General features: G+C 50.8%; 1 protein-coding gene and 1 non-coding gene across 2 annotated transcripts in view; one reads left to right on the top strand and one right to left on the bottom strand.

Moving 5' to 3' along the window:
- Positions 1–2,711: 2,711 nt before the first annotated feature.
- Positions 2,712–2,851, bottom strand: LOC123633609. Its single transcript, XR_006733642.1, has one exon. It is a non-coding gene; the product is annotated as a U4 spliceosomal RNA (small nuclear RNA).
- Positions 2,852–12,366: 9,515 nt separating this feature from the next.
- The window catches only part of MMD2 (monocyte to macrophage differentiation associated 2), a 45,941-nt gene continuing 31,270 nt past the window's right edge, over positions 12,367–27,037 (top strand). The window contains exon 1 of the mRNA XM_045541245.1: positions 12,367–12,508. Coding sequence (XP_045397201.1) covers positions 12,462–12,508 — 47 coding nt within the window. The 5' untranslated portion in view covers positions 12,367–12,461. The remainder of the gene's footprint in view (positions 12,509–27,037) is intronic.

Genomic DNA, 27,037 nt, shown 5'->3' with positions numbered 1-27,037 from the left:
GAGCTTTGAGAGTTTTTTATATGTTCTGGTTACAGCATCTTTTGAAAAGCAGGTTTTAATTTTGGTGCAATACAACTTACCATTTTCCTTTCTTTTCTTGTCTGTATTACTTGTGTCCTATCTAAGAAATATTGTATGACCCAAAGCCACAGAGATTCTCTTCTAGAAGTTTTGTAGTTTTAGGTTTGATGCTGAGGCCTATGAGTTAATTTCTATATGTGGTATGAGATATGGAAAGGTTTTTTTGCGTATGAATGTCCAATTTGTCTAGCATTGGTTTTTTTTTTTTAGTATGAAGGGAGGAACGAGGAGAGGGGTTCAATTGCCTTTTTTTTTTTTTTTGAGGCAGAATCTCACTCTGTCACTCTGGGTAGAGTGTCGTGGCGTCATTGTAGCTCACTGCAACCTCAAACTTCCACGCTCAAGTGATCCTCCTGCCTCAGCCTCCTGAGTAGCTTGGGACTACAGGTGCATGCCACCACACCCTGATAATTTTTTTCTTTTTTTTTAGTAAAGACGGGGTCTTGCCCTTGCTCATGCTGGTCTCAAACTCCTGACCTCAAGCAACCCTCCTGCCTTGGCCTCCCAGAGTGCTAGGATTATAGGTGTGAGCCACTGTACTCAGCCTGTCTAGCATTATTTATGAAAGAGACTATCCTTTCTCCATTAAATGACCTTGCCACCTTTGTTAAAATCAAAGGGTCGGCTGGATGAGGTGGCTCATGCCTGTAATCCCAGCACTTTGGGAGGCTGAGGTGGGAGGATCACTGGAGCCCAGGAGTTTGAGGTTGTGTTAGGTAGATAGGATCTCCGGCTCTTCTTGGAACAGGGCTCCCTGCTTTGGTGCTGTTTGCAGCAGTTGCTCCGCCTGGGAGGAAGGATAAGGCAGTCGCTCCGTTTTGGTGCTGCGCCAGCCTTAACCCTATCCTGAGCAACTGCTCCACCTGGGGAAGGAGGGGCTGCTTCATCCATCTGGGAACCCCCTAGCCCAGGCATGACAGGATTTAGAAAGTGATCCAGAGTAACCTAAGGGTAATTAATATGCTGTTAGCTTGAATCTGCATTGCGGTTCACCCCCCCAGGTGGGCTTTCTTGGAGGGAGCTCGTGTATTCAGATGGCATTTTGAGGACACCTGTTGATCATTTGATACCATCCTACACCTCCCGAGAGCCCTCCCCCAGGCTGGGCTAATAAAAGGAAACAATCCGAGAGGAAAGGAAGTGAGTGGGGTCAGTGAGTCGGTCTGTCTCTCCACTCTCGGAGACGGACCGTCTTATCCTACGGTAAAGAGCTGCTTGTGGGGAGCAGTTCCTGCCTGGGGTGACTCTCGTCTTGGCCTTGCTGGTGATTTTTCCAAGAAAGGAGTCAGAGGACGGGATCATAGTCTGCACTCGACACTCTGGTGTGTCTGGTCATTCTGCGGCCAAGAGCACACCAAGAACCAAGGGCAGACTCCCGCCCTGACAGTTGCGGTGGGCTATGATTGTGCCACAGCACTCTAGCCTGGGTGACAGAGCAAGACCCTGTCTCAAAACAAACAAAGAAACATAAAACCAAACAAAGCAAAGAGTCTGCTTCTGAACTCTCTACATTTTATTCCATTGGCCTCTGTGTTCATTCCTTTCTCATGTCCAGACACGGTCTCGATTACTATGGCCTCAGTGTAAATCTTGAAACCATGTAATGCCATTACTCCCACTTTGTTCTTCTTTTGGTACTATTATACTTTACTCTTACAACTTTAAATCTGGAACACTTCATTCTAGAGATGAAAAATTCGAGGCCCAGAGAGGAGGTGTGAGTTGCGTGAGGTTGCACAGCAGTTGGAGGCTGGGCCAGCCCCCTGCTTCCCCACGCAGGTTGTCTTTGGGTCAGCAAAAATTCAGGTCCTGTTCCAAAGTGGTAAATGTTGAGAAAAGCACCTGTCTAGATAAAGTTTCTTGTACATAGGGAATAAGACCAAACGTTTTTAAAACCTGCTTACCGTACTACCTCAGTATTTGTGACTATTTTGAAAATGATATTTTTGTCTTGATGTCCCAGGTAAGATTTTAAAATAAACATCTGTGACAATAACCCACTGTGGGGAAGTCACCTCATTGTCTGGCAAGACATCTGGTGTCTGATGATGGTCCCGGCCACGATTATTGGCACCATCTGCCTGGTTTTTTTCCCCGTTGTTGTTGTTGTTAAATCTAAGCCCCCTGAGTCAGTGGGGAGCCTGGGGTTTGAATTCGGCTCCTCTCCCTCTGGTGTACGCTGGCAAGTGAGGACGTTTCACTTGAGTGGTGCCAACGCTGATGCCAAAGCCACTCTCCGCTCCTAAGGGACGTAGACAGTAAGTCCTGGGTATGTGACTCTGAGATGTGAGGCGTCTCGAGGACAGACACCAAAGGACACAGAATCCGCCCCACACTGCTCTCCCAGTGTGCTCTCATCTCTGCTGCTGCAGGAGTTAAGGATTTGGAGCTCTGGGCTGGGTGAAAAGATTTGAGAAGGGTGTTTTCTTTGGCGAAGGTGGGGTCCAGGGAAGAGCCAGGCAGTTAAGAGCAGTGAGGTCCTTTTCTTTTTCTTTCTTTTCTTCTTTCTTTTCTTCCTTCCTTCCTTCTTTCTCTCCCTCTTTCTTTTCTTTTCTCTCTCTTCTTCTCTTTTCTTTCTTTCTCTCTCTCTTCCTTCACTCCCTCCTTTCCTTCCTTCCTTCTTTCTTTCTTTCATTATTTTACTATCAAAAAATGCCAGTGCTGACTATATTGCAAGTCATCATGGCGGGTATTGGGAAAAGTTTTCAATTAGCAATAATAGCTCCTCGGATAAATCTCATTGGCTACGATACTACCACTGGGCAAAGCTAGGAGTGGTAAGGTCCTAAAAACGAAAAACAGGCTGGGTGCGGTGGCTCACACCTGTAATCCTAGCACTCTGGGAGGCCGAGGCAGGAGGATCACTTGAGCTCAGGAGTTCAAGATCAGCCTGAGCAAGAGCCAGACCCTGTCTCTACTAAAAATAGAAAAATTAGCCGGGCATGGTGGCACATGCCTGTAGTCCCAGCTACTCGGGAGGCTGAGGCAGGAGGATTGCTTGAGCCCAGGAGTTTGAGGTTGCAGTGAGCTAAGAGGATAGTGACATTTGCAAGTTTGTGGCTCATTGCTGGAGGACACTTCCAAGATCCTGTAGCCCTTCTGGTTTGGGTGTCGGAGGACAAAGTTAGGGGCTGACAAAACAGCCTGAAATTTTTTTTAGGGGAGGGAGGAGTGTGATTCTGGAAGTGGAGGAGCTACAGAAGGGGTGAGGTTTAAATTCTGCATATAACATCCTCCTAAACCTTGGTGGATTGCTAAACTACACGTGTCTTTTGTGGGCGGAGGGGAGGGCACCTATTGAAATAGCAGCAGTTAGAGGCTAAAATAACTAGAGATTTCAACCACTGCCCACCACTGGGGAGGGAAAATTTTGAGTTTGAATACAATCAAGTTTACTGCCTGCTAAAATTAAAAGTCAACATTCTTCAGAGGAACATAACAAAATCCAGAATCTCTACAATGTATCATTTATAATGTCCAGTATCTAATTTAAAAAACCACTAGACTTGCAAAAGACACAGGAATGTGACCCATTACATTGAAAAAAAACCCAATCATCAGAAATTAAACCAAAGTGGCTCCGATATGGCATTTAGCAGACAAGGACTTCAAAGTAGTGATTATAAGCATGTTCAAGAACCAGAATAAAGATGTACACATGAACATGGAATAGGAAGGGAACTCAGAAGAAAAATAGAAACCAGAAAAAAGAACCACATGAAAATTGTAGAGCTGAAGAGTATGATGACTGAAATGAAGAAGGAATGGGTTCATTCTGTGTTAAGCCCATGAGGTTGTCTGAGGTTTATGGACCAGGCAGGCACCCTCAGCTTATGAGGCTAGATGATGTGGCGTAGTGGTTGTGAGCTTGGGTTGGGAGGCAGATAATGTGGGTTCATAACCCCAGCTCTACACATACACTAGCTATGTGTCCTTGAATAAGTCAGCCCACCTCTCTAAGCCTTGGTTTTCTCACCTCTAAAACAGGGCTCGTAATTTAACTGAGTTTCTCCTTATTGGGTACCTAGAAGGACGTCATGATATGTGGTCAAGACTACCCCTGAAAATCCCTTTAACCACCCATAAAGTACAGGAAAGTACCCAACTCAGCCCAACTAAATATTGAGACCTCCTTGGGCTACACTCCAGGCCAGAAGCAAAAGATGGTATCAATGTGGGTATCTGAAATTTGGAATATGTTTGTGCTTAGAGGACCGCCACAACCCTAGTGAACAGAAGAGGGTAGGGGGGAATTTAAAACATGTTTCTGCCTGTCTGCAGAGTTCACTCCACTTTGCTTAACATCAACCTCTATGATTTTAATTTGCATTGCAGTTGTCCCTTGGTATCCTTGGGAGGTTGCTTCTGGGACCCCCTCGGATACCAAAATCCACAGATGTGCAAATGTCTTATATAAAATGGTGTAGTATTTGCATATAACCTTGCATATCCTCCTGCACACTTTAAATCATCCTTAGATTACTTATAATACCTGATACAATGTAAATGTTATGCAAATAGTTGTTATGATGTATTTTAATTTGTATTGTTTTTATTGTTGTTATTTTTCACTGTGGTTATTTTTATCCGAATATTTTTCATCCCCAGTGTGTTGAGTCTGTGGATACAGAGGGCCGACTGTAATGGGTTTGCTGGGTGATGACTACAGGAGATCATGTGTACTGCTGTGGGCAGAGATTTATACTCTAAGGAAGATGTTCTTCCCCCTGGCTGAACTTCAGAACCACCTGGGGCAGGGGGACCATTGAAACCAACACGAGTACAGAGCTCCTCCCCTAACCAATAGAGCCAGGGTCTCTGGGAGTTGCGCTCAGGCATTAGGACTTTTAAGTTTCCCAAGAAATACGAAAGGGCTGCCAAGGTTGTGAACCCCCGGTCTACAGCCAGTCCCATTCCCAAGGTGCCCTCCGCTGCAGCACCTGCTCATGGGTTGTCATGAGGGAGACGATGGGATTGCCCCATGCAAAGCACCAAGTGCAGCGTCTGGCATGCAGCAAGTGCTCAAAACCAAGCCCTGTCACTGGCATTCTTCTTCCCACTTTGCAGATCAGACAAATAGAGGCTATAGGTCAGACAGCAAAGCCAAGGCCAGAGAAGGTATGTCTGACAACCACCTCCTGTCCTTTCATTGTCTACCCACCTGGGGTGAACACTGATCCTGAACCTGGCCCTCCCGGCGATCATGGTCCCCACTGGTTACGGGGAGCTGGGTGAGAGAACAGACGTGACAATAGAGGACAGAGAAAGGAAAAGTAGTCCCTGGCACCCAGGAACTGGCCTGGTGTAGCTATACCTTGGCGTTCTCCTGTTCACCAATGTCACAGAAGGCCATTCTGTGACCATGAGGAAGTCAGACAAAACCCAGAAATAGTCTGAAAATGTGTCCAATTACAGAGAAAAGAAAGGCACTGTGCAAAGCACAAAAATACCAACTATCCCCTCTCTCGTGGAAAATGACTGTCACTTTCTTGACCACTCAGAGTTTTACCCACACCCTGTTCTCTCCTAGATAAGACTTATTGAGATACCCTATCCAGATTACACCTGCTGCCCGACAGCATCCAATCAAAAATAAAGCCCCGCTTCCTTGAACTCTACCCCCAGCCACCTAACCCAAGTCTCGATCCTGTAATAAATCCTTTGTAACCCACTTCTGGAGACCCTCACAGTCCAGGGTGCATGTTGCCCCTGGCACAACGAGTCCACACATCTGACTCCAGGTACGTGTGCTCTGGCAGCCTTCAGCTGGTGGGCGGTAGGGGACAGGGTGATAACACGGGGGCCTGGTGCTGGTTTGAAGGTGGCACAAAAGGAGGGTGAAGCCATTTATACAAGAGGCTTTGCAGAGGAGAGCTTTGAACTGGGTGGAAGAACAGATAGAAGTCTGCCAGGAAACATGGGGGGAAGGGGCTCCAGGCAGAGAGAACGGCACGTGGGCAGAGGTGGGAGAAAGCCACGCATGTCGTGGGGGGCAGTTTGGAGTCATTCGTTCAGTGAGGATGGTAGACCAGGGCCCATTTTACCCTGGCCACATGCCGTGGGCACTGGGGGGGGGGGGACTACAGAAAGGAACTCAGCAGGGACCAGCTCTGGGGCCCCCACTTTTGGTGGGCCCCTGAAGCCTTGAGGGAAGTTGTTCCCGAGCCCAATGCACTTGCCCAGCCACTGCTGCCTGGGGCCTTGGGTGGGTGTGTGAATCCTGAGGGGGCTTCCTGGGAGTCTTCCCTCCACTCTAGGGCAGCAGCACCCCCCCTCCAGACCTGGATCTTTGCAGGACCCCAAAGAAATAAGTGCCATCTCAGGCTAAGACGCAAGGACACAGGGCAGGCCTCTGGGGCAGAGGCACAGTGGTTAAACACCTGGCCTCTCGACCAAGACTTCCTGGGTTTGCACCTGACTCTTCTATTTTGCTATTTGACATTAGGCAAGTGATTTAACCTCATCTGTACCTCAGTTTCCTCTTTCATAAAACAGGAATAGAAGCAGCCTACCTGGGGCTGCTGTAAAGATTAAATGAGTGAATGAAGCGCACACCTTGCAGGTAGCAAGTGTGCAATTCACTTTGGCTTGTGCTGTGTTTCTCATCGTGACATCCTGGAAATCAGGGTGTGTCTTAAAATCGATGACCTTTTGTTATCAGTAACAGCCAAACACTGGAAACGGCTCAGGCGTCGATCAGCAGCAGAGCGGTTCAGCAAGCTGCGGTGCACCCACACCCTGGAACACTGCTCGGCAGTAAAAAGGAACGAACCCCTGATATGTGCAACTTGGATGGATCTCAAAGGTGTTGTGCTGAGCACAGACTGATTTCATTTCTATGAAGTTCTAGAACACACAAAACTAATGACAACAGAGGCTGGGGATTGACTAGGATAGGACACGGAGGAATTTTCTGGGAGTCTACATCTTTTTTTTTTTTTTTTTCTGAAACAGTGTCTTGCCCTGTCCCCTTGGGTAGAACGCAATGGTGTCCTCATAGCTCACAGCAACCTCAAATTCCTGGGCTCAAGCGATCCTCCTGCCTCAGCCCCCCAAGTAGCTTGGACTACAGGTGCTCACCACCACACTGGGATAATTTTTCTATTTTTAGTAGAGACGGGGGTCTCACTCTTGCTCAGGCTGGCCTCGAACTCCTGAGCTCAAGCGATCCTCCCACCTTGGCCTCCCAGAGTGCTAGGATTACAGGTGTGAGCCACTGTGCCTGGCTGGATTCTACATCTTTAAAAGGGTTTGGCTTACACAGGAGTCTGCATTTGTCAACTATCAGTGAAAGTTTGGTCAAGATTTGTGCATTTCACTCTTTGTAGATTTCTCCTGCCAAAAAAGAAACTGCAAACATGTATTCAGCTGTAGTTGATGATATGCATGCTGAAGTGTTTGCCATGATGTCTGCCAGCTGCACTGAAGTGCATTTAAAAAAAAGATGGATTGATGGAAGGATTAAAGGATAGTTAGGTGATAAGACAAGCATGGTAAGATGCCAGGAGCAGCGTCTAGGAGGGGGATATATGTGTGTTCATGGTACAATTCTTTTAAGCTTTTATGAATGCTTGAGAAAGTTCATAATAAAATGTTGGTAAGATTAATTGCCAGCAATTTAGCTTTCCTAGTGGTACATGAGAGAAAAGTGCATCTTACAGTTGATGGTGTCTTGGGTTGGATGAAATATGGTATTATCGTTAAGAAGCTGAGCCTCAGCTAGGAACCTGGGCACCAGCCCCAGTGACCGCCCCCTCCCCTTTCCTCTTAAAGCCCTGCAGACCCTGCCTCCTGGAATCTCTGCTCCCTGGGACCTCAGCTCAGCGTGGAGCCACCTGCTCCTGTCCCAGAATGGCAGGAGCACCTTCTCTGAGCACCAATGCCAACCCCCCTGTAGCATTGAGTGTGTGGCTCCCTCCCTTCCTGGCTTCCCCAGTGCCCAGGGGGCAGAGGCCAGATGGCTCACTCAGGTTTCAGGAACCAGCAGGACTCCAGTCACACTACCCCGCTCCATGCCGCTGAGCCTTTGCCGGTGGCGTTGATGCTGTTCCCTTTGCCTGGAATGCACTTCCCACCTGCTGCCTCTGCCCAACCTGCTGCTTCTGCCACCTGCTGCCTCTGCCACCTGCTGCCTCTTGTCCTCTTGCCTGTCTTCCTGCCATCTTACAAGACTCAGCTGAGAAGGTGTCCCCTACAGTGCCTCCCCCATTATCGCCCCCCCCCCGCAAAGCCACTCCCCTTTCCTGGGCACCCCCCCAACAAAGACTCTCCTTGACCGAACTTGAGCCAGTCTGCCCTGAGCCCTTTCCTGCCCGTGCCTCAGCCTTGGCCTGTACAGTCTTGAACAAACACCGACACAGTTTCTCACAGCTCAAGGCCGCATCCCTAGGGTGACCCCAGCCCCCGTTAAAGCTCCCACTTGAGAAAGATCAAGGCTGCCAGAAGAACTTACAGTCTGTTCCAGTCCACACGAGGACAGGGCGCCTGTCCCAGCCTCTGTGGGAGGGCAAGCCTAACTTCCATAGGCACCACCAGCAAACCCAGAAGGCATTCACGTGGACCAACAGTTGCTTACTGTGGCTTTTCACTTCCCTGACCCTCCCGAGCCCCCACCCAGCCTCTCCCCACTCCCTCTGTCTCCCTCTAAAACGCCCAGTCACCTCTGAACACATCCGAGTTCAGTTCACACTGGACTCTTTCCCTGATGCATCAGCTGTTACTGGATAAAACCTGTCCTGACCACTCTGGCTCATGGCCGGCTTTGTTTACCTTTGACTTTCTTCCCCTAAGACCTTGCTTGCCCCTTGGTCATTGCTTTCTCCAGCTCTGTCTCCCCATTTATCTGTGATTTTCAAGGAGAAGAGACAGCACCCAGCCCGAGGCTTCACCCATGGCAGGGGGGTGGGGTCACGGGTGGAGAAGTTCTGGCAAAGAGCAGGGGGTCTGAGACCCGGCTCCCCCGCTTCCTAGCTGTCTCCAGCATCTCTCCGAGCCTCAGTTTGCTCATCAATCCAATGGCGGCAATTCATCGACGGAATGAATGGACACGTTTGCAACTGTCTCATGCTCCTTTGTTCATTCCAGACTCTGAGCTCTGGTGGCCAGGGACTGTGCCTCCGTCTGTGTCATTTCTAGCTCCCGGACACTGCTAGGCACTTAGCAGGTGCCCCATTCAGTCCCTACTGATTCGGGATTAAAGTCACCAAGAGGGAGAAGGAGAATCAGGTGAGAGGGTGCCATGGGGTTCCAGGTACAGGTGGCAGAGGCTGGCCTCATGGGAGAAGGGGCTTAGGGAAGTCCGGGGAAGCCTGGGCCACCTGCTTCCTGTGCTGTCCTCCTCTGAGCTGGGACACAGCACATGTGGTCCATGTTTGCTCAGCAGTGCAGGTGGCTTTGGGGTTAGACAGACTTGGGTTCGGACTCCGGTTCGGCTGTCCGGTCTGCTGTGTGACTTAACCTGGCCAAGCCCAGTTTCCTGGTCTGTGAAATGGGAGCGGCAACACCTACTAACTGCGTAGAGTTATGGAGTAGGTCACAGGAGAAGCTATAGCTTTCAGTACCTGCGCCACGCCTGGGCCTCCTGGGATCCTCTGGCAGTCCTGCAAGGTGGCTGTTGTCATCCCTCTTTTACAAATGGGGAAACTGAGGCTCTGTAGCTGGTGGCCTAGGGTACAAAGCTGGGTGGTACTGACCATGCCCTGAATCCAGGGCACCTGAGGACACCTGAGAACTGTCAACCATGGGTGCAGCCTGGGCCAGTTGGGTGGGCGCTGGTGCCACCTTGGTGGGGAGCAGGGAGGGCGGGTGGGTTTGGGCCAGGTGAGGTTGAGGGGCTGATCTACTTAGCATGAGTTGTCCCTGAGGCAGGGCCGCAAGTTCCACCTGGAAGTGAGGGCATGGTCCCCCACTCCAGGGTGTGAAGGAGAGAGGCTTTGGTGACAAGGCTGGGCTGAGCCGAGACCACAGAGCTGGCAGGAGGGGAGCCGGCCCCCAGGGAGCCCACGTCGTGGGGAGGGCAGCAGGCAGGTGAGCGGAGTTGGACTTTTATCGGGGGCAACCCTGCCGCCGGCCCCACGCCCCCACCCCGCCTCCTCCCCTAGGCACAGTCCAAACCCCGAGACTCTGAGCAGGAGTCAGGTCCTTGGTTGCCATAACAACTGGATCCCGGCAGTAAAAATAGTAACTTATTTTTTATTCAACTTCTTTTGCTCTTGGAGAAGAGGAAAATCCATTTCTAGGCTTGTGTTTCAATTCAGGGGTCCTGAAGATCCCACTGTTTGAAGGTCAGTGGCAGGCGGGAGCTAGGAGGAGGCCAGCGGCCCTAGGAGGTGCAGCCCCAGCCTCCTGGGAGCTGTGGTCACCAGCGGCTGCCCCAGCCGGGCCTGGATTCCCTGGGGAGAAAGGGCTCCAGCCCCGGGGCTGCCTTGCACCTTGCAGGGGCTGTTCTGGGAAGGTGCTGCTGGTACCTGGGGCCAGGTGTGTCCTACTGCACCTGACAGTGAGACCTGGGCCCGTGGGGTCAGAGCAACAGTGACGGGTCAAGGTCAAGGTCAGGGCAGAAGCTATGAAATACAAGGTGACACGAGGGGATGAGAGGCGCTGATCGTGAGCCTCACTTGTTTTGTGACTGTGCTAAGAAGCACATGTCCCAGCCCAGCCAGGACACCCAAATGTATACAAGCAATTGAAACCGAAGTTTCACGAACATGACTTATCCTCACTATGCACAAATGCTCCCTCGGTTGTTTCTTCTGTCTCATTTGGTTTTTAAGAGCTGCTCAGCACTGAGTTGACGCTGTGATCTCACAGCGCAGCGCTGTGCCGTGGAACTCTGAGGTTGGAAACGGTCCGATTTGGTAGCCACCAGCCGCATGTGGCTAGTGTGATGAGGAACTGCATTTTTTATTTCACTTCATCTTACTGAGCATGTACACAGTCACGTGAGGCTGGCGTTTGTCCTACTGGAAGTCACAGCTCTAGCAGGTCGAGATGAGCAAGTTGAAACCCACCGCTCTAAATCCTTCTAGCTGGGTCCTCCCACCAGGAGCACCAGTACTTACCCAGGGGGCAGCTGGAAACCTGGGGGTCCCTCCCTGACTCCTCTGTCCCTCTCACCCCCAGTCTAATCCACCTTTAGAGTCTAGTGGGTTTTGCCTCCTAAGCACCCCTGTACCCCCTGCACCTCCACCCCCCCAGCCCTGCAATGGCCTCTGAATGCATCTACCTGTAACCTTTGTGGTCCTCACCAATACAGGTGTGTGCCCACCTGTGCCCAGCATTTGGAACACAGAAATGAATCAGATGGAGTCCTTTTGTCTTTTTCCTTCTTGTTCTGGCTGCCTTGGGGCAGAGGGCGTGGGCGGGATTATCTTCTGAACGCGTAGTAGGACCTCAAATAAAGCCTTGTTATAAAAAGTAACGGGGAGCCGGGGCTTGGGAATGAAGGGAGCGGAGGGGAAGATTTGTGAAGTGTGTGGGAAGGAGGGTCCTTCCCTTCAATTTGGGGACGGTCCTTGGGTCTCCCAGGTGGCGTGGACGTTTCCCCTACGTGGAAAGCTGTCTGGCCTCCGTCAGCCCCCCAGGGTGTCCAGCCTTCCACAAGGAGCCGGGCCAAGGTCTCCTAAAGGAGAAAGCTGGGTTTTGTGGAAGGTCAGGGGTGGGGTGGGGACAGATCCTGGGTACGCCGGTATCCCACAACCAGAGCCAAACGTCCCCGCCTCGGGGTCATCAGGGTCCCCGGAGGCCGCGGCCCTTCCCGGGCGGGTCCCTGGGGCCGTCGCACCTCGCAGGGACACGAAGGCGGGTGGCGCGGGGCGCCGGGAGGACGGGCCATTGCGGGGGGGGCGCTCTGGGGCGGGCCACGCAGGGGACCCCTGTCCCTGCCAGCCCAGCCCGGGCCCGCGGGGTGCCGGCGGCTCTGTCCGGTCCAGGCCGCCTTCTGCTCGCCGAAGGACCACGGGCGGAGGGTCGGGCAGGCACCGGCTTCGGAGGTCCCCTCCACTTCGCGCCGCCCCAACCCCCGCGAGGGCAGGGGGCAGGGGCCGGCGCCCGGGGACGGGAAATGGGCGGCGCGCGCCGCCGGAGCCCCCTCCGCCCCCAGAGCTCTCGCCCCCGCCGCTCTGCCCCCGCCCCGCCCGCGTCCCCCCAACCCGGTCTCTCGCCCCGCCCCCTGCCCCCCCGTCCCGCCCCCGCCACCATCTGCTCGGGATTTGGCGGCGGCGGCCCGGGCGCCTGCGGCTGTGGCTCCCGCTCGGGCTCCGGCCCCGCCGCGCCCCCGCCTGCGCCCTCCAACCTGCTGCTCGGCCGCCCGCGCCGCCCGCCCGCGGCTCCCCAGGTTCCCGGGTCCGAGCCCCGAGCTGGGTGCCGATGGAAGCGCCGCGATGTTCGCGCCCCGGCTGCTGGATTTCCAGAAGACGAAATACGCGAGGTGAGCCGGGGGCGGCGGGGCCGGGCGGCCCGGGCCTCGCTGCTGGGACCGCGGGGTGACAGGTGGACCCCCCAGCGCGGCCCGAGGAAGCCGGCGCCGGGGCAGCCTCGGCCCCGCAGTTGAGTCGCGTTCGCGCCCGGGCTCGCCGGCAGCGCGGATCCCGGCGCCTCCCCTCGTAGCGGGGCGCCCTTGGCCGAGTCGCTTCGCCTCTCTGGACCTCAGTTTCCACGTTCACAAGACGGACGTAATGAGAGTCCCCATCCCTAGGATCCCCGTGAGGATTAAGTGAGCCGGTCCTTGGAAAGCACTTTGCACGGTGCCTGGAGCCCAGAACCGCTCAAAATCTGTCGGGCGCTGTTGTTAACAGTAAAGGGCGTTTGCACCGCCTCTGCCCACCCTCTTAGCAAGTCGGAAGTCCCTTTTCAGGTGGGGAAACTGAGGCCTGCACATCCTGATGTTTTCACAGCGTGAGCCCCTCTGAGCCTCGGTTCCTTTTGTAAAATGGAGATAGCACATCCTACCACGGGATTGCTGAGCAGAAGTTAAGCTCCTGTTGCTTGGATTTCCGATTAAGGGGCTGCGGGATGGGGTGGGGGTTAACAATGATTAAATTGCACTGAAATTTTGTGGCGGAGTGTGCTTGCCTGGACACTCGCATGAAAACCCTCTCCTGAAGTTGCCCTGGGTCCCCAGGGGTTTCCGGGGAGGACAGGACAGGCTGTTTTGGTGGGGGCAGCCCTCAGGGTTTTTCTGGAGGGGGCATCCAGCCTGCCCTCCGGGTCACCTTTCCCCCCTCCCCACCTCAGGCCTCCTGCCTTCACAGGGGAGGAGCCAGGTGAGCGCCGAGGCTCCCAGGCGGTGGTGAATGTGAGACAGGTGGCATCATTTTTCCTACTCACATCAACGTGGTGCACTATCTCCAGGAGGTTGTTGAGAGTCCGTGGTGCTCACGAAGTCTCTGCAAGTTCTGGGCAAGCTGAGCACAGCCTGACCAACAGACACAGGGCTAGGATGGCGCCCAGGGGAGGGAAGGCTGGGGGCAGGACTGAGCCCTTGCCTCTCAGTCTCACTCTGTCCCCCCATCCCACCCTGGGGGGCATTGTGAGTGTGTCCTTTGTAAGGCTGGGGAATCCCACCCAGAAAGGTGATGCATGGGAGGGGCTTGTGAGTTTCTACAGATTTTCCCACTGCTGGATCCTGGGCGGGGCTGGCTGCACACATCTGCCAGGGGCTTCTCTGGAGTGGGCACTTCGACTTTCAAAGGCCCACTCTCAAGGGTTTTGAGTGCTGTTGTGAGATACAAGTTGGTGGAGTGTTCACCAGGAACGAAGCAGCCCTGGGTTCAAGGCTGCAGATGTAGTCACCAAAGGAAGGAGCTCTGAAGCCTCTGCAATAGGCCCTTGCCTGTCCTGCACCTGCTGTGTGATCTTGGGTAGGTATCTCAACCTCTCTTGACCTTAGCTGGTTGATCTGTAAAGACAGGAGAGTTGATCTAAATGATCTCTGGATCTGGAGACCCAAGTTGCCCCATCTGTAATGGGAATGGAGCTCTCCAGCTGGGACGGAGGCCAGTCTTTCATGCCTGGGCTGGTGCAGCTTCCGTGGGTGATGGGTCCAGTGGGGAAATGGACTGCGTCAATTACAGTTATTTTCTGTTCCTTTCCTTGTCATGCAGCCCTTACTACAGTGCAGTCCACAAATTAAGTCCTTAATAAAAGCTTCTTGATTGAATGAATTTAATAATATAACCCAGTGCTGTCCATTAGAGATGGACAAGCCACAGATGTCATTTTAAATTTTCTAGTGGCCATTGAGTTTACTGTGTGCCAGATACTCCATTTGTTATAAGAAGGTCAAACGAAACAGGTGAAATTAATTTTTAAACTATATTTTAAGGCAGGGTGTGGTGGCTCATGCCTGTAATCCTAGCAGTTTGGGAGGCCAAGGCAGGAGGATCACTTGAGATTAAGAGGTTCAAGACCAGCCTGAGCAACATAGTGAGACCCCGTCTCTACAAAATACAGAAAAATTAGCCAGGTATGGTGGAGTATGCCCATAGTCCCAGCTTCTCAGGAGACTGAGGCAGGAGGATTGCTTGAGTCCAGGAGTTTGAGGTTACAGTGACTTGTGATGACACCACTGTACTTGACTGTGGGCAATAGAATGAGACTCTGTCTCAAAAAAAAAAAAAAAGACCATATTTTAGTTTACTCTTAATATCCAAAGCACTATGACTTTAATATGTAATCAATATGAACAAATTATTCATGACATATTTTACGTTCTTCTTTTCACCACAAGTGTTCAACATCTGGTGGGTATTTTATACTTACAGTCCATTTAAATTTGGACTAGTCATGTTTCAAGTGCACAATGGTCACATGTGGCTAGTGTCTATCATATTGAATATTCTCCATGGTGAGAGATGACTTTTCCTGGTTAAATGCTGTGTGATACTGCAAAAGATGCCCTCCCTTTCTGAGCCTTTGTTTCCCAATGGATGGCAGGACCAGTTGATCCCTAGATTCTAACCTAGAGTCCTTGATGTAAGTAACCATCCAGCCACCCAGAATGTTTTTTCTACATCAAGAAATATACTTATATAAAGCTATAAGAATTTGGTGTGGTGTTGGTGCAGGGCTAGGCAAATTGCCCAAGGGAACAAAATGGACCTGAAACAGACCCATGCATATAAAGGCATTTTATTTTTGAAAAAGGTGGCATTGCCTATCCAACTAGACAAGGATAGTCTATTGGATAAATGGGACTGATACAATTGGTTATCCAGATGGCAACAATAAAACTAGACCCCTACCTCACACCATATAGAAAGAACATTTCTAGATGGATTAAAGGTTTAACATTGAAATAAATAAAAACTTGAAAACTTTTAGAATATATAAAAGAATAGCTTTTGGACTTCAGGGTAAGTAAAGATTTCTGAAGGCACATAAAACACAAACCATAAAGGAAAAGATTGATAAACTAGACTACATTAAAAATTAAGTTTCTATTCATCAAAAAATGCCAAGAAGAAAGTAGAAGACAAGCCACAAACTTGAGGGACATATTTGCAACGGGTTAACCAACAAATAATGAATATCCAAAATATACAGAGAATTACAATAAGAAAAAGACAAATAACCCAATAGGAAATATAAAAGACGCACACGAGCGCTTCTTGGAAGAGAGAACGCAAATGGGCAATAAGCCGGTGACAGCAGCTCACTCTCAGTGGTGATCAAGGGAATGTGAAACGAGATACATTTGAATATTCAGCACGTAAGAAGTCTAACAATACTATTATCACGACTTTGGAAGGCAAGAATTATCTTGTAAAGTTGGACATGTGCACAACCTAAGACATGGCCATTCTTTTCTGGGGTCATACCCACGTGCACTGGGGGAGACGGGCAGGAATCTTCTCAGCAGCATTGTTCATGGTAAGCAAGACCCTGGGACGTCCCAGATGTCCGTCATGGGTAGAATGGGTGTGCTATGTATTCATACAACGGAGTAGTACCCAGCAATGAAGGCGAACTCCAGCTCCAGGCAACGATATGGATAAATTTCACAGACATGTCAAGTGATCGCAAAACACGTAAGAGCATATGAATCTAAACATTCAACACTCAAAAACAGGCAAAACCACCATATTGTTGAGGAATGCATAGGAAAGTATGTAAAAAGCTGGTCAGGGTTAACTCTAAGGGAGGGAGGGAAGGGGTTGGTGTTGGGGAGGGCACGCAGGGTGCTTCTATGCCCTGGCAATATTCTATTTCTTGACTTGAGAGGAAAAACAAGCAGGATTTTTTGTGCCCTGGAAGGTCACACACTGCTCACTTCCCATGGGTGAGACCTATTCACAAGGCCACGTGCAACTGCAAGGGGGGCAAGTGTATCCAGCTGTCTGTCTGTTGCTGTCCCCCTGCCCCCATCCACGCCCAGAACAGCACTGGGCATCTGAGTTGGTACCAGTCAAAATCGGTTGAATGGATACTGGCTGTGTGACACTGGGCATAAAGCAACTTTATGGTTATAATTGCAACACATGCTCCTTGGAGAAAATTATTTAAATAATGCAAAGTAGGTATAAGAATGAGAGCAGCAGTGACCCCACCATCCCATCACTGTTAACAGTTTGGTGTGTTTTATCCCAGTCATTTTTCTATGCATTTTAAAAAATAGCTGATACTCCATATACAGCATCGTATCTTAATTTTAAAAATTCGACCTGCTGCAATCCTCTTTCTCTTATCTTCAATCATTATTTGCAACCTCAGCTGGATGTGTGCTTCACAGTCCGTCTCCTTGTCATAGCCTGCTTTATTTATTTCCCACTTTTGGACACTTAGGTTGTTTCCTGGATTCTACTTCTGTAAATAACGCTGCTGGGGACATCTCTGCAGCAGGGCACCAGTGTGCAGGAGAATTTACTGTGCAGAAACATTCTTGACCTGCTGTCAGTTCTGGGCACTAGCCAAGTCCTGTGGTTTACAAGTTCTATGTAATGTCCACACGCTGGCTGGTTGGCAATGACTGAGTCAGGTGGTCCCCGACTGAGAATGGTCCCCACAGTCGATGAGGTTCTTGTCCAGGACTTGGAGTTTCTCCTAAGGCCACGCAGACAAAGGTCAGTTACCAGTTTGTCCCACGGAGAGGACCTTGAAGATTGTGCTTTAATTTTGCCCTCGCTGAGGTTGGGATAAGGCCCATGGTGGCCCTGACTGGCCTTGTATAGATTTGGTTCCCCATCTTGCTACCTAAATGTCCCTTTGAAGCCACTTAGAACCAATCATACTCCAGCTAGGACTCTAATATTTTGCAAGGTCTTGGGTTCTATAAGAACATGTTTTGTTCTTAAGATGATTAAGATAATATATGTGAAGCATCTATCATAGCACCTAGTATACACTTGGGTGCTCGAAGGTGGTGGTTATCAATGTCATAGTTATTGTGATTTACAGTCTGTCTCTTTCCAGAGAGGATTTGAGGCAGTTTGTAAAAAGCAAGTTTCTCAAGATCTGTGGGGCTATGTGAGCAGTCCTTTAATCGTGGCAAGGGTCTCTCCAACTTCGGCAGGTTTCTGCGAGTGTGTGGGGAAGGGGGGGTGCAGAAGTGTGTTTCACCAGCTTCTGCCTTGCTGGGTGACCGTGGGCTGGTCCCTCGCAGGGCTGCCTGGGGTGGAGGAGATGAGGTCTGACCTCGTGCCAGGCCTCGGGCCGAGCACTTCCCAACACCGGCTCCTCTAATCGTTCCCGCAGTTATGGGAAGGGGTGCATTTCTTACCCCTGTTTGGTTCACCCAGGTCTCAGCACATGGAAGGATTCACACTCAGGGTGGTCTCAATGTCTTCTTTTCTTCTCTGCCTCCCACGTTAATAATGCCAGGGCCAGCCGTGGGGAGAATTATAACCATAATGACCGACAGTTCCAGAGCAAGTGCTCCAACACGGGATCTAACGCGATGGTTTACTCCCCACGGGACGCAGGGATTGAAATTCAGCGTTCTCCACGCTGCCCATGCCCTTGCAGGGGCTGGCAGGGCTTTCGGGACATGCCATCTGTGGGTCGGCCTTCTCCATCCATTCCCTGACTGGTCCAGCCCAGACATTTGCAGGACAGGAGCAAGTATGCAGTGGGAGCTCACAGACCATGTGTCTGATTATCTAAAGTTAAAAATCAAGCTGGCAAGCTTTTCAATGAGAGAGGTGCTGTGTGCCTTTGTGACAAATATATTTCTATAGTGACAAAATTGAGCACTCTCTAAACAGTGGCTGCTACATGACTGAAGACTGACCAGTATCAAAGATGACTGAGTTTGTTATTAATACACGTCTTAGCATTCGTTGCTGGGCCAGCGATGCTTAGATGAGTAATAGAAGAAAGACACGCATGATTTATTAATTGCTATGTCTTGCATGCAATTTATTTTTTTCTTGACTTCATTGCAGCAAAATCATTGACTATGTTATTTATAGTCATGATTTTTACTTAAGTTTGTGTGCTATTAACAGTAATAATCTAAAGCTGTGCCATTCAATACGGTAGTACTAGGCACTTGTGGTTATTTATATTTAAATCTAAATTCATTAAAATTAAATAGAATCAACAAGCCAGCTTCTCACCTGTCTGGTCACATTTCAAGTGCTCAGTAACCACATGTGGCCAGTGGTTACCATATTGGACAACATAGACAGACAACATCTCCATCACTGCAGAAATTTCTCTTGGAGAGCAGTGGTCTAAAAGATTAAAATGTACAAAGTAGGCAGGGTGTGGTGGGTCATGCCTGTAATCCTAGCACTCTCAGAGGCCGAGACGTGAGGATTGTTTGAGGCCAGAAGTTCAGGACCAGCCTGAGCAAGAGTGAGATCCCCGTCTCTACAAAAAATAGAAAAAATTAGCCAGGTGTGGTGGCATGTGCCTGTAGTCCCAGCTACTTGGGAGGCTGAGGCAGGAGGATCTTGTGAACCCAGGAGTTTCAGGTTGCAGTGAGCTATGATGACGCCACTGCACTCTAACCCAGGCGACAGAGTGAGACTGTGTCTCCAAAAAAAAAAAAAAAAAAAAAAGTACAAAATAATAAAAAGAAGCCCCACAAATTTAAAGTATATTTTAAGTAATGGAAAAATTTAAATTACTTTTATTCTAAAGTATCCAAAATGCTCTATTCAACTTAAAAGGCAAAATATAAATTGAGATTAATAAGCATAAAATTAAAGTCCAAAGTAAAATAAAGCTGAACTATTATATCTGATTGTTTTGAAAATGGGACTGAATCTTATGAAAACGGAACCCCTCAATGCTGGGGGTTTGCTGCCCATCTGGTTGCCAGTGTAAGGAACGGGAATCGTGTTTTATGCAAGCGAAGTCTGGCCTGACACACGTACGAGTGCGGGAGTGACAGGGTGCGGGAGTGACAGGGGTGTATCACTATTGCAGCGTTCCCGGCTGCCACGTGCACCTGTTGGAAATAACCAAGGCCATGCGTGAGTGGCTCTGAAACCGGCAGTCGGGAAATGACACTTTCTTGAGCAGGAACCTGTGTCGTTCGTGCTACCTGAGAGGAAGAACCTGATGGGTGGATGAGTTTCTCTTCTCTCACCTGAGCGCTTCCACTGCTCCCCATCTCCCGTGTCGCCTGTGGCGCGTCTCACAAATCCCCGCAGCATTTGGGCACAACTGTCTTCTTGTTGTTATCGTGGTAAAATGCACATGATGTGAAACTTACCATCCTAACCATTTCTAAGTGCACGGTTGATTGGCATGAAGCGCATGCGCATTGTCTTGTAACCATCGCCACCTTCCACCGCCAGGACTTTTTCATCTGCCCAGACTGAAATCCCGTCAAACGCTCGCTCCCCATTTCCCCTCCCCCAGCCCCTGACAACCACCATTCTTTCTGTCTCTATGGATTGGATAACTCTAGATACCTCAAATGCGTGGAAACATACAATCTTTGTCTTTTTGTGGCTGGCTTATTTCACGTGTCAGAATTTCCTGACTTTGCAAAGCCGATTATCCTATCGTATGGGTATAGAATTATCTTTTGTTTCAAGGACACGGGACAAGAGGTGCAGAGAGGTACCTCCCTGGGGCCTGTCTGGTGTCAGTGACAAAGTGAATGTTTAATATTATGGGTCAGACTTGTGCCAGTGATGAGCAAGGACCCCAGGGACCAAGGTGCTCGAGGGTCCTTTCGCATATTAGCTGTGTCTGTGATAAGAGAGCCCTGTAAACCCTGGCCCACAATGTACTGCTGGATCCATAGCACCGGTGTGAAAGGAAAGCCATTTCTCGGCCCACAACGCCCTGACACTGAATGGGTGGGGTTTCCACGCATTGCAATTCTTCGGTCCTTTGTGGACAAGTTTAATTCAATTCATCCTGTCCTCATCGTACCCACGGGGGTGGTGTGGGTAGCAGGTGTGTCTTCCCTGTGTTCCCTGGGAACGGGTGGCACTCGGGGAGAGTGTGAAGACGTGGGGGTAGAGTGGCACAACATGTGTGGCTTCTGGCATCCAGCCTCCCGTGTTTGCACTGAGGCCCCCACTTACTGACTGTGATCTCGGGAGTGCCACACGGCCTCTCTGCGCTTCAGTTTCCTGTCCTGAAACATGGGAAATGATAGTAGCAGTAACCTCATAGGGTTGACTGAGGGTCCGAGCCTCCGTTTCCTCATCCGTAAAATGGATCGGTAAGATACACCTACCATAAAGTTACTGAGGGACTAAATGCTGAGCACAGGGGGTACATGGCCCAGGGCCTGGCATGGGTGGGTGCTCCAGCAGGGTGGGTGCTCCAGGTTGGGTGCTCCAGCAGGGCGGGTGCTCCAGGGTGGGTGCTCCAGCAGGGCGGGTGCTCCAGGGTGAGTGCTCCAGCAGGGCGGTTGCTCCAGGGTGGGTGCTACAGCAGGGCGGGTGCTCCAGGGTGGGTGCTCCAGCAGGGCAGGTGCTCCAGCAGGACGAGTGAGCAGCTCACTGGCTGGGAGCCTGGAGTTGGTTTCTTGGCTTCCTTGGATCTGGGATCCTCCACTGCTGTGTGGGGTGGACCTGATATCTGTTGGATGTGTCCCTCTGGCCTAGAAGGGGGACCTGACTGATCACAGAATTGACAGAGTCGTAGTGGAGTTGTTGCCTGTAGGATCACATCCAGAGAGAGACCTGGATGCCAGTCAACTGCACTCAGGGTCTGCTTCTAAGGAAAGCTGAGCTATGAGACAGTGAGCACCATGCCAAGGGTGGCGTTTGTTCTCCAGCTCCCTGGTGACATTCCCCCTCCTCCCAAAAAGTCCAGCTGAAGCAGTAGTTGGGGACCACCAAGGATCCTGAGGCGTCAGGGCTGGGGTGATCTGGGTTACTTCCCACAGCTCTGTCTTGTGGGCAGATCTCACCAACCAGAAGACAAGGGGACCACGGAGGGGTCAGGCTGCCCAGGGTTCTATGACTGGTTTTCATAATCCCTGCAGGGCGAGGCAGGAGGGGCTGGGGAGAGAGGTGGGGTCTACACTGGGTCTCCAAATGAGGACACCCAGAGAACATTCACTACCCTCACCCTGGACACTTGGGTGCACAAAATACAAATCTTTATTCCATTTATTCATCAAGTCAGTAATTGCCAAGTGCCTATGATACGTTGGGTGCTGTTCTAGGTGCCGGGGATACAGGGCTGACCAAGACGAATCCCTGCCCTCTTGGAGCTCACATTTGGGTGTAGGAAACAGACAGTAACTATACGATAGCACTTCAGGTGGCGATGTGGCCGGGTGACGGTGTGAGTGTTGGGGTGGGCAAGACCATGATGAGTGAAGATGCCTTCCTCGCAGGATTCTTTGGGGGATGATGTGAGCAAATGCATGTAGAATGGCATACAGTAGGTGCCAATTCAATGATGGGCTCATGCCATATGGTGTCTGGGCTGTTGCCTCCGTGCCTGTGCCCCGGGGAGCTGTCCTTTCAGCACCAGCGGGTCTCAGCTTGTTGCTTTCCGCCTCGATTGACAGCTGAGCTGGCCCACGTGCAGCAGGAAGAGAGAAACAGGAAGTGAGATTGGTCCGGAAGCCCCAGGTCCTCAGCAGTGCGGAAACACACCTTCAGAGTCACCCAGGCATAGCTGCCCTTCCAGGTTTGTCCCAAGTCCCAGGCCTTTCTGACATGTCAAATCGAGTCCTCGGGAAGTCCCAGAAATGGCACTACAGGCCCTGCGTCTCTGCTCGCCTCTCCCGAGCAGGACAACTGGCCTTGTGGAGCAGAGGCAGGCTGGGGGCTGTCTGAACCCCCCTGTGTCCCCTGAGGGGCCAGCGTGGTCTGGCACGTGCTGGGTGTCCCAGTTTTGTCCACTCCCCACAGTTGATTAGTTGGTTCATTGAGAGCCAGAGGTTGGGGGCACAAAAATGAATCAAATGCAGAACTTGTCCCCTCCTCTAATAATATCATGTGGACAAATGCTGTAATCGAGATACCGATAAACGTGCTGGGAACATGCGTACGGTTTCTGTCTCAGTGCCCTGGCGACAAGGGGCTTGAGGGTTAATTTAAGACTCTCACTTATAAGTAACAGGAGCCTCTGTTTGAACTAGCTTAAAGCAAAAAGAAAGAGAGAGATCAAAAGAAGAAAAGGAAGGAAGGAAGGGGAGGGAATGGGAGAGAGAGAGAGAAAAAAAAGGAGGAGGAGAAAAGGGAAAAAAGAAAAAAAATGTTGGTGTCCAGAACTAAAAAGACCAGAAGTATCGGGTTCAGGTACAGCTGGATCCAGGAGCCTCAGGAGGACCCAGACAGTCTCTCTGCTTCTCCTGGCCCTGCTTCCCCCAGGGCTCCATTCTCTGGACTGCCCATAGCCCTTGGGGAATGAGAGTTTCTTTTTCCCTGGAATCGAGTCTCCTTATCCTGGCCTGGATTGCATGCCTGTCCATGAACTTATCACTGGGGTCAGGGGACAGATCATACCGAGTCTGCAACACATCCCCTCTCTCGGAGCGTGGAGGTTGGGAGTCCGGCATGGCCTGGGGTGGAGGTTGGGTGCAGCTTCCCCCCAATTGGAGGAGGACAGGGGTTGCCAAAAATGGAAGCAGAGAATTCTTATTCTGTCATAAGAATGAGGGGGAATGGACGCTGAGTCGGTAAAAGCCACGAGTGTCCACCCCAGGACAGGAGAAGCCACAGAGGTTGCACTGTGGGGTGTGTCCTTCAGGATGCACAGGAGGAGTGGGGGTGGCCGGTGGGGTAGGGTGGGGGGGAAGGGACATTCCTGGGGAGGGAGGGCGTGGCAGGCGGAGTGCAGGTGTCCAGGGGAGCATCTGGCCAGGCTGGAGTGCAGACGGGGCGGTGGGGAGGATGCTGGGCCAGGTCCCGAAGGTCCCTAGACAAACCCAGCAGCTGTTCTCTGGGCTCTGTGGCACCATTAAGGGCTTTTAAGCTGAGAGTGGCACGATTTGGGCTCCAGGGGGAGGAGCTAGAAGGAGCGAAGCTACTTCAAGGACTGCCACAACAGTAAACAAGGGCGGGGTTCCCTGGATCTCCAGGGGCCGATGGGCAGACAGGGCTGAGCCTGGAGGAGAGGCCAGAGCTGCAGGTGCGGCATGGGGACAGGGCTCCTCTTCATTTCCTGGGCTGTGGGCGAGTTCCCTGTGGACATCACGCCCCTCATTCCCAGACACTTCAGTGTCTGTTTCTTTAGGACCCCGGCACTCTCTTATGAAATGAGATCAAAATAAGGAAATTTAGCCTTAAAAGGGAAGGACATTCTGACCCACGCTGCAGTCTGGATGAACCTCGAGGACACTATGCTAAGTGAAATAAGCCAGATGCAAGAGGACAAGTGCTGTGTGATTCCACTTTTAAGAGGTCCCCAGAGTAGTCAGAGCCAGAGACAGAATGCAGAATGGTGGTGGCCAGGGGCTGGGTGAGGGGGATGGGGAGTTAGCGTTTCACAGGGATAGAGTTTCAGTTTTGCAAGATGGAAAAGTTCTGGAGATGGATGGTGGTGATCCTGGCACAACACCGGATGTACTTGAGGACACTGAATTGTACACTTCAACACAGTTCAAATAGTAAATTTTATGTTGTGTGTATCTTACTGCAATTCAAAAATTATTCTACGGAAACCTAGCTGAAGATGGTAACGTAGGCAGATCATTTATTCAACGTGAGAGGAAACAGGAAAACCAAAAGGAAATTTAGCACTGATGCAATATTGTCTTCGAATTATCTTAACCTGTTCAGGTTGCTGTTACAAAGTACCCTAGACTGAGTGACTTATAAACAACAGACATCTAGTTTTCACAGTTCTGGAAACTAGAAGTACAAGGTCAGGGTGTCAGCATGGATGGATTCTTCTCCAGGTGGCAGGTGGCCACTGACTTCTCCTTGCACCCTCGCAGGGTGGAAAGAGGGCAAATGAGCTTTCTGGCCTCTTCCTATAAGGGCACTAATCCCCTTCAAGAGGGCCCCACCCTCATGGCCTCATCAGCTGCCAGAGGCCCCACCACGTTGAGGGGTGAGGATTTCAACATATGGATTTTGGGGGGACACAGACGCTCAGTCCATGATGCTAATGGAGAGTTCATATTCGGATATTACCAGTGGCCCCAATAACTGTCCCAATCGTCCCTTCCAGGCAGTTTACTGTGATACAGACTCCAGGGTCACACATTGTCTCAGCCCTTCAGCCTGCTCAGAATTTTCCCCCAGCCTCCTTCTGTCTCTCAGGCCACTCACATTTCTGAAGCATCCAGGCCAGTTGTTTGTAGACAGTCCCTCAATCTGGGGGATTAGATTTAGGCTCCGCATTTTTGTTGGAAGTGATGGCGTGTCCTTCCAAGTGCATCGTAACGGGAGGTTCATTCCCTGAGTCTGTCCCTGCAGAGGATGTTAACCTCAATCACTTGATTAAGTTGGTGCCCACCAGGTTTCTCCTTTACAGAGTTACCATTTCTTTTGGTAATTAATGGCATTGGGGCGGGGAGAATATTTTGAGATTACATAAATATTCCACTACTCTTACAATGAAAACTTTCATTCATAAAAGCAGAGGGAGTAATATAATAAGGTCTGGGCACCCAGAGCCTAAAGTGAACAATTACTAATGTTTGCCATATTTGCTTCATCTCTTTCCTTTTTGCCGAAGTATTTGGAGATGAATCGGAGGTGACATCACTTCAGTACACATCTCTTGTAGGTAAGGACGATAACCGAGGTGTAGGTCTCTGGGAGAATTTTCCATAACCACATTACCACTGTCACACCTGACATTAGCAATAATTCCTAGTGCCACTGTGCATTCAAAATGTGGCTGATGTGACGCAGGAACTGAATTTTAAATTAAATTAAATTTTAATGAATTTGCATTTAATTAGCCACTTGTGGCTAGTGGCTCCCATATTAGATAGTACAGTTATCCTACAGAGGCTTAATTAGATTCAGAATTGAAACTCTTTTTTTTTTTTTTTTTTTGGGGACAGAGTCTCGCTCTGTTGCCCGGGCTAGAGTGAGTGATGTGGTGTCAGCCTAGCTCACAGCAACCTCAAACTCCTGGGCTTAAGCGATCCTCCTGCCTCAGCCTCCCGAGTAGCTGGGACTACAGGCATGCGCCACCATGCCCGGCTAATTTTTTTTTTTCTGTATGTATTTTTAGTTGGCCAGATAATTTGTTTCTATTTTTTTAGTAGAGATGGGGTCTCACTCTTGCTCAGGCTGGTCTCGAACTCCTGACCTTGAGCGATCCACCCGCCTCAGCCTCCCAGAGTGCTAGGATTACAGGCGTGAGCCACCGCGCCTGGCCCAGAATTGAAACTCTTGGCAGGAAAGGCAATATGGTATATTTTACCTGCATCGCGTGGGGAGGCCCAGACATCTGGTAGACCTGCTTCCGGTGGTGCTAGATCGACGGGCGGGGCCACTAAGGTAACCATGGGCTCCCTTTCAATGTCCCGTGGTCTGAGCACCCCCTGCTTATCATTGTCTGAATCGATCATTTCAGCAGGGGTTGCAGTTTTGTGATTTTTCAAGATCCTCAGTGAGAACTCTGCACCCTACCCCATCCGCATCTCCGTACTCAGTATTGCAGAGTGGTCGGAGCTTCATTGTTACCAAGATAAAACCGAGATTTCACTTCCTTCAAAGAAAGGCCTCAGAGGGAAACAAATCGATCAGTCTGTGTTTGGAGCATGGATATTCTTAGGATGTGCAGATGCTGTTTTGGCTCTGTGAAGCCCCTGGGATTGTTGCTGTGTGTGTGTGTGTGTGTGTGTGTGTGTGTGCATTTTGCCCCAGAGAGGTGTAGGTCTCTGGGGGCCTCTTTCTCTGAGCAGGCAGCTGCATGGCTTAGGAACGGATGCCTGAATCCTGGTCACAGGGGAAGGGGGTCGGACTGGAAACCAGCTTGGGCAAATCCCAGAGCCCCCTGCTTTAGAGTTTTCACAGCTCTGTCCTGCCTGGGGTGGCACAGTGGACCTATGGCCACTGGCAGAGCTGGACTGTTTTGGGGTTTGGAGGAAACGGGCCATCCCAAGACCTTTGCCACTTTCTGCTGGTCCCTTCACAGGGAGTAGGACGAGTGCCACGAGGGTCACAAAGCTGATGGGGTCAGCCTCTCCGGGCTGCTGCGTGGTTCCAGCAGAGGCAGGGGCCGGCCTGGTCATGCTACTCTTTCCTGGCTCCCCTCGTCTCTGGGGTCGGAGTTGCTTTTGCTCCCAGGGCTGTAGTTTCCCCGGGGCTGGGGATGGGATTTGCTAATTTTCTTCAGCAAGTTTCTCCCAAAGGATTCCACTTTGGAGTCCTCTTAGAACAGAGTCGGCCGCTGTCACCATGAGGAGGAGGATGGTCATCATTCCGTGAGCTCACAGAAGATGCTTCTGGGTAATCTCATCCTGATATCTGGGAGGGGACACCTGCAGAGACCTAGGTGTGACAAGGAGATTGGCGCCTGCTTGCCCACAGCTTGCTGGGTTTAGGAGAGAGAGGGCAGATGGGGTGGTGGCCTGTCCCTTCTAGAGGCAGTAGGAGAACAGACCCCAGGTGCCCTGGGCAGC

This window comes from Lemur catta, chromosome 2 (assembly GCF_020740605.2).
Source record: "Lemur catta isolate mLemCat1 chromosome 2, mLemCat1.pri, whole genome shotgun sequence".
Lineage (NCBI taxonomy): Eukaryota > Metazoa > Chordata > Mammalia > Primates > Lemuridae > Lemur > Lemur catta.
Note: the sequence above shows the minus strand (reverse complement) of the source record. Positions and strands in the feature narration are given on the sequence as shown.